This window comes from Carlito syrichta, unplaced genomic scaffold, assembly GCF_000164805.1.
Source record: "Carlito syrichta isolate Samal-C Ts95f unplaced genomic scaffold, Tarsius_syrichta-2.0.1 Scaffold201341, whole genome shotgun sequence".
In the NCBI taxonomy this organism is placed as follows: Eukaryota; Metazoa; Chordata; class Mammalia; order Primates; family Tarsiidae; genus Carlito; species Carlito syrichta.
The window spans coordinates 12,984-20,753 of NW_007145437.1; the positions used below are offsets into that span (position 1 = coordinate 12,984).

The window sequence follows — 7,770 nt, forward strand, 5'->3', positions numbered from 1 at the left end:
TTCTTGTAGGATTTCCAAAACTGTACTCAATGTTTAAAGTTGTAATCCTAATTTGGGCATACAGCTGCCATTTAGTTATGATTTTCTTAGCTTACAAATGTTTTATGTATTTCACAAACTAAACATTAAGAAGCCCATGGAGTAGAAGCAAAGATAGATAACAGAAATTCCTCTTAAATTTGGAAGTAAAGATTCCTCAAAAAATATTGTTTCTTATTATATTTTTGACAAAAATACTGAGTTGGCCAAATACAACTTTTATTTAGAACAAAAAAATACAATTCATTTGTTTATAAGAAAGACAACATGAAATAGAAGGTAATACAACTACTTTTTAAAAAGAAATTACAGATTGGATTGACATTGACTCTGTACAACTAAATAAGTTAATCATATTATAACACATTAAAATTATCTTCTCTATATTATGAAGTGACATTCAAATCCAGAACTTAAATTCCATGTTAACAAAATTTCTGATTATACATACTTAGTTATCATAAGTATATTTTAGACTATCCCACTTGCCCATTCCTTTATAAACAATGAGAATTATGACATATGAAGACAGTGTATAAGGGATATTAAATCAGCTTTAATCCCATTATTAAGAAATCCATATAGAATTGGATTAAGACAACAGGATGTCATGCCTAACAAATGGCAAATGCAATACACCAACTTGAAATGCCTATTTGAAATAAGGTTATCATTAAAGTCTGTCACCACATGGAACAGGTGTAGCGGCATCCAACTCACGGCAAACACCAATATCAGTATGGTCAGTCTGTAGAAAACACTTCGAGATCTTTTTTTTATTCTCATGACAGAACGTTTTATTCTCATTTCATGAACATCTGAATTTTCTTCCGGTTTCACCTCAAAGCAAGTGGGGACCCCTGGTATGACCTTACTGGATGAAGAGAGCTGACTTCTTACAGAACCTAAATTTTCTGGAAGAGTTCTCGCACGGTTCTCTTGCGGTCTTGTTGGAGCAGGTAGCACGCATGCTGACTTCTTGCTGTATCTTCTTCTGTGTTTTCTGATGAATGAATAACTCCATTTTTGAGTGCTGGACTGTTTTACCTGAGGCCCATTCTTTTTGGATGGATGAAGAGTGAGGTTGATCATCTCATTTTCTTCAAGTCTGTTTTCTTTGTTGGACAATCCACAGCTTACACTTCTGCAGACACTGGTATGACTTACAGTTAGACAAACTAACGGTAGAATATATTGAACTAGCAAGAGAGAGATAGTGAAAGCAATTCTGTACGAATCAGAAGGCCATGATTCAACACACAAATACTTGCTGCTTAGCAACGCAGAGCCAAAAGTTTCCTGAAGTTCCACAAGACTGTGGAATACTGGAAGAGGAGAACAAATCGCAAAACCTAGTGTCCAAACAGTAGCTATCAGAAAATAGCCATGGTTTGCTGTCAAATTATTAGATATAGGGTGTTTGATCATATGATATCTGACAATGGCAATTGATATTAAAATTAAAGTTGATACCAAAACCGACACACATTGGAGGAAAGGCATGATGTGGCACATGACTTTGCCAAACATCCACTGGTCCAGCAAGACAGAGGTCAGAGTAAAAGGTGAGCAAAACAGCACAACCAAGATATCCGAAAAGGCCAGATTTCCTATGAGGAAGTTTACTGTAGTCTTCTGATTACGCTTTTTCATGAGAGCCATTAAAATAAGTAGGTTCCCCATAAAGCCAAGAAGACTCACAAATGTATAGAGCCCAATCAGAAAATACTGCAAGTCATCGACACTGCTTTTATAATCATCCCAGACTGGGAAATCAGAATTCCGAGTGGCAGCAGAATCATTCTCTGCAGCAAGTGTCTTATTATAATACTCCTTGAGCTCTAAATCCATATTACAGTCCTGCCTGGAATAAAAAGACATTCGTTAACAACATGGAAAAGAAAAACCATGTGACTACTTTAAATTAATCTATTCAGAGGGAAACTGAATGTTACAATTCGCTCCCATTACCTTATTAACCTCCAAAGTAAGTTTATGATGTCTTTAATTGATTCCAAGTGCAGTGCAAATATCAGCTAATAACAATTACAATAAGTTTAATTCTATCATCACTTCTATGCTGTATTAACTAATGTTAAAGTAGCAGACCTTGTTTTTTAAATTTCTGTAGTAAATAACATAAGGAAAAGACAAGGAAAATGTAGATAAGAAAGTTAAGATACTTACTTCACAACAGCTCATTAATATACTCTCTAGTCAAGATATCTGGTACATGATGTAGTCACACAATCTCACCTAAAAAATTCCTTTCACTTCTGCCTGATTCAAGGCCAGCCTAAAAGTTACCTGTCCTAAAGTATTCCCTGGTCAACTCAACTGGATGCAATCACCTCTTCAGAATTCCCATAATGCTCTGCTTACAACTGTCTGATGCTATGTGCCACAATCTGCTTTCACTGCTTACCAGTCTACTTATTGATGGGCAATGGAAAAGCAGAAACTCTCTCTTACTCACTGTAGTATCCATCAAAATCCATGGCATAGTAACACCACTGCAGGTGTTAAATAAGTATTTATGAGAGATCAAAAACTCCATACAAAAAAAAATCTGATAACCTAAATATTATCTAGTTCATACAGCATTCTAATTTAAGCTCAAGTGTAGAAACACTATTTCAGGACCTAAATGTATATAGTAGGTACTCAACAAATGTTTATCAAGCTGTACTGTTAACTATGTGGACACAATGCTGAAAGATAAAATCTTTTCATAATGAACCCTCAGTCCTTTGAGATGTGCCAAATTATCGTGGATTAGGACAACTCCTGATTGACCAACAGTGCTTTCTGGTTTTTAAAAAATAAAATTTGTCTGTTTATTTTTTAATGTAACAATTGTGCACAGATTTCAGTTTCAAAAAGAGTCAATGAATTCATATTGTTTAAGAAAAACACTATACCTTAGAGGTAAAAGTAGAAGTGATGCTACTCTCTATAATAAGGTTTTCATTTCAAATGAAATTAATGTCCTGTAATTCCAAAACTTTAGGAGGCCAACTTGAGGATTGCTTGAACGCAGGGGTTCAAGATCAGCCTGGGCAACTTGGTGAGACCTCATCTCTACAATATATCAAAAAATTAGCCAGGTGTTGGCAGCGTATGCCTGTAGTTCCAGTTACTTGGAAGGCTGAGGCAGAAGGATAGCCTAAGTCCAGCCAGTTGATGCTGGGGTAGCCATGAGCGTGCTACTGCACTCCAGCCTGGGTGACAGAGTGAGACTCTGACACACACACACACAAAAGAAATTAATGTCATATAACAGTGGTATCACTCATTAGATTTGATGGTACTTTCTGATGAAGCAATTTCCCTCCTTTCCTTAAAAAAAAAATGCACTTTCATTTTTTAAACAAGAATTTCCTACAGAAAACTCAAGACAGTAATAGATAATTAATCTAGTATATATTATTATAGAGATCCTGATATATATGTACATAAAATAGCATTTTGTTGCATTTCAGTATCCATTTTTTTCTAGATCTATAATTGAATAATTGTACTTAAAATATATGCATATTTAAATTAATAGTGAACACTGTTATCCTTTTTTTGGTTTTTTTGGGGGTTTTTTGTTGTTGTTTTTGTTTTTTTTTGAGTTGGAGTCTCACTCTGTCACCCAGACTGGAGTGCAGTGCCCGCTCCCGGTCACCGCAGCCTCGAACTACTGGGCTCCGGCGATCCTTCCGCCTCAGCCTTCCAAGTAGCCGGAATTACAGGCATGCACTACCACGCCCGGCTGATTTTTTGATTTATTGTAGAGATGAGGTCTCGCTGCCCAGGCGGGTCTTGAACCCGCGGGCTCAGGCAATCCACTCACCTCAGCCTCCCAAAGGCGCAGGGTTACAGGCTGAGCCACCGAGCCCGGCTTCACTGTTATCCTTAATTTATGAGACACAGGTCCCGGTCCAATGAATTTCTAAATAGGAAACCATATTGTGTACAAACATTCATTATAACTAAGTTTAACTTCAGTTTTATATACAGTAAGTTTCAAACATGACGATAAAGCCATCACTGTGCTGAGAAAAGTTGAAAGTTTTTCAAAACTTCTACAAGTGATTCTATGCATGTTGAATTACTTTCTGAGAGCTAGTTACATTCCTTTAAAGATAAATTAATTCAAAAGCTCAGGATCATACTTACCTGTTCTTAGACCCTAACCAAAAATTTACATTGATATTGCCTCAACTGAAAAAGAATAAGGGGAACACACGTGACTCACATGGCCCACTGAATCAATTATTCATCATATTACCAGTCAGTAGCCTCCCAGCAACTATCCTGGATAGGTCAGTGAGCTTCTAAATTGAAGCAGCTTTGACTGGTTGTTTCTGCCTAATTTCCTGATCTCGATGACCCCCCCAGCTTGATCTAGCTTGTTCATTATCCTATTTACACTTATAATATGTACAGGGTATTTGCAACTGTGATCCTGCTTAGTCGTTCTTCTTTTGACTCACTTTCTTGATTAAATTCTTTTCTTCTAACTTTGTGGTAGATCAGTTATTATTGATTGCTTTTTTTCTACTACAAAGGCAAGGACAAGAGACAAATTGGGCAGACCCTTCAAAAAGGCTGCATGCTTTCTTGGGACATGTAACTTATTAAGAATAAAACCACTGTCCAAAACTTTTTGAAGAAAAAGGAAATCCAGCACAATCTGTGGCAAAAAAAACAACACCACATAGTTTTGAGTCTAGAATTCAGATTTTTCTCCAATGTATGTCGTCAGACTTTATTAGGTGCTAATATAGATGAAAGTCTTAATTATTTTTATGGTAGCAATGATGCTTAATAGAGTATATTACACATAGTGGATGCTCAGTTATTATTTATTACTTTATTATTGATGTTATCAAAGTAGTTTAACTTCCCCAACTTTAAAAGAACAGAAATAAATCATCCTGGAAATGTCAGCAAGTTCAAGATAGAATATGACTACATGTTTTGTATACACACATATGTGTATATGTATGTTTACATATACATACATAGGGAGACATTGAAATTAGTCTTAAATAGTCCCAAAATGGAAAAAAAGGATACCTAAATAGGCAATAATGATAGTTTAGCAATTTAAATATTTTAACTGGATATCTTAATTGATAAAGGCTATCATATAAGCAACAAGAAACTAAAATTTCAAAATATTTACCAGCTGGGCTTGATGGCTCAGCCTGTAATCCCCCGCTTTGGGAGGCTGAGGTGAGTGGATTGCCTGAGCCTGCGGGTTCGAGATCCACGTGGGCAACTTGGCAAGACCTCATCTCTATAATAAATAAAAATAATTAGCCGGGCGTGGTAGCGCATGCCTGTAGTTCCAGCTATTTGGAAGGCTGAGGCAGAAGGATCGCCGGAGCCCAGCAGGTCGAGGCTGTGGTGGCCGGGAGCGTGCCACTGCACTCCAGTCTGGGTGAGAGAGTGAGACTCCAACTCAAAAAAAAAAAATTAATACATATATTTGTATTCAAATGAAAAAGAAGTATGTCAGATTACATGGTTTGTTACTAAAATTTTTCAATCTTAAACATATGCAAATGAAATACTGAATGCATTAAATTATAAAAACCACATCTTCTTGGTAAGTAAATGAAAAAATGCCATCCTGAGCATTCATTGGACACCAAAGAAGAACTGAGAACATTTATTTCATTCCCTAAAATATTGGGGTGTTATAATAAAGTAGATAATTTGTATACAATTTCAAAAAGCAGGCCCCTTTCATTAGGGGAGAGTTAAGAAGAATTGCTTTTCCTTCCTTTATCCATTCAACATGGATATATTGAACATATAATATTCTAGGTGTCCTGCTCTGCTCTGATGGCATAAAGACTAATATAAGGTACTATGCAAGGAATATCCTATGAGAGATTAATTCAAGGTCACACTGTGAGTAAAAGCAAATGACTGAGATCCAAAAGGCCTTAAAATGGATGATGAATAAATGAATGAGTGACATTCTTCTGACTGCCAGTGATGTGTTCTTTCACTACAGCAGGGACACCTGCACTGGGACTGAGTATCATGGATATTTACGTAGCTATTGATAGATTGTAAATAATCTTTAAATTTTTTTTTCTCTCTTAGCATTCATTCATTCAGTATTCATTTATTCATTGTATTGGGGGTGTGACTGTAGTCAACTTTCTCCTGCTCTCCCAACCATCAGCCACACCTGCAAGAAAATTTAACACAGTACTCTACACAAAATGAGCATCTGTGAATCCTCCTTGTTCCAATGACTGAATGATTTCTTCTCCCAACTAAGTAATGGATGTTGCAGATGGGGGATGTGGACATATTAGGCAGTTTTCTTAAATGCACCTCCTTGTAGCCAGGGGATAGTTTGAACATTAGGAGAATCTTGTCCAAAGAGATTTAAATCTTCTGTTTTAAAGCTGACAATCTAAGGTAGAGGAACTACTTTAAAATGAAAAAGAAAAAAAAAAAGGCACAAATGATTTCTTTTCTTAAACATACCTCTTCCCTTCCTTTTCTCTGAAAAACACAATAAGCAAACCTACAATCGAAATGGAAATGTGCTTAATCTTCTGCTTTTCAACAAGTGTTATTATGAATGCTGTACAATTTTATGCAACGGACATTTTAAACATAATAAAAGCAATGACAGGTGAACCTTACTTCATCTCAAACTACTGTAGAAATCATGAAAAATAACAAAGAAAAAGCATTTTAACATGAAACATTCTTTGAAAAGAAATGCAGTATGGACTGTGTGAAGCCTCTTATTGCTTCAATTACTGTGTTTTGTTCTTCTCTTTTGTATATAGTTGTACCTCCCACCATCAGAATGTCCAGGCTGAAACACTGAACTTTAGTTCTCTGAGTAAAAAGTGAGAAACAAAACAAAACAAAAAACCCATAAAAGTTCTTCAATAAAAAAAAGCAATGTCTGTAAAGATTTATTGGAATTTTCTTGTAAATTGATCTGTATCTAACACCTAGACAAATGAAATCTTCTGGAAAATATTTTCAGAAAGTAGATAGTTCTTAAAAGAATAATAGGAGGACCTGCTGGGAACTCAAGGATACCGAATTCTGACTCCTACACTTAAACAAGGTTTCTTTGTTAGGATAATTTCTTGCCTTATGAAAATACACATGATTCTTCTCACAAAGGATGTCAATCACACAGCAGGGTAAGATGTATGTAGCGTCTTTCTCCAGTAATGTTAAAACCCCAACTCGCGCCGATTTTGGCGTGATGCGGAACAATGGCACGATACCGTGTCCCCGTGTTCCCACGATTTATTCTAGAGCCAGAACCGGCAGGATTTGCACTGGAAAGGTAAAAAGGCTCCGCCGGCCACACGGGCACACGCCCCGCTCCGTTCAACTCCGCGGCGGACTTTTCCGCCCCGAAAAACCCGAGTCTACACCCGCGTTCGGGCCGCGGACCCCGCGGAGAGAGCGGCGCGGCATCCAGCTGCAAGACCCTCCGGCTTCGGCCCAGCGCAGTGCCCGGATCCTTTAAGCGACACTAGAGGTCTGTGAATTAGGAGCAACCCCGGGTTCTGCACCCGGAGTCCCGGGAGTGCATGGCGCTCGCCGCTGTCACTCGAGGCCACCTCGCTGGCAGGGGAGCGACTCGGCGGATCTGGGCGGGGCCCGCTAATGTCCCGGGCCGGTCGGGTCGCAGCGCTTCGCCCTCCTCCCCCCGCCCCGACGGGGCCCGGGACACCAGCGGGC

At 37.9% G+C, this 7,770-nt stretch overlaps 1 protein-coding gene across 2 annotated transcripts in view; it reads right to left on the reverse strand.

Annotated features, from left to right (window-relative positions):
* Positions 1–237: 237 nt before the first annotated feature.
* Positions 238–7,770, reverse strand: part of NPY5R (neuropeptide Y receptor Y5) — a 7,969-nt gene continuing 436 nt past the window's right edge. Inside the window, exons 1-3 of one of the 2 annotated variants that reach the window (XM_021709379.1) lie at positions 6,537–6,583; positions 4,521–4,587; positions 238–1,899 (exon numbers count right to left, since the gene is read on the reverse strand). In XM_021709379.1, the coding sequence (XP_021565054.1) occupies positions 553–1,890 (1,338 nt within the window). In that variant the 5' untranslated portion in view covers positions 1,891–1,899; positions 4,521–4,587; positions 6,537–6,583 and the 3' untranslated portion in view covers positions 238–552. Of the gene's footprint in view, positions 1,904–4,520; positions 4,588–6,536; positions 6,584–7,770 lie in introns of those variants that run through there. The other variant, XM_008051583.1, reaches the window with a different exon arrangement.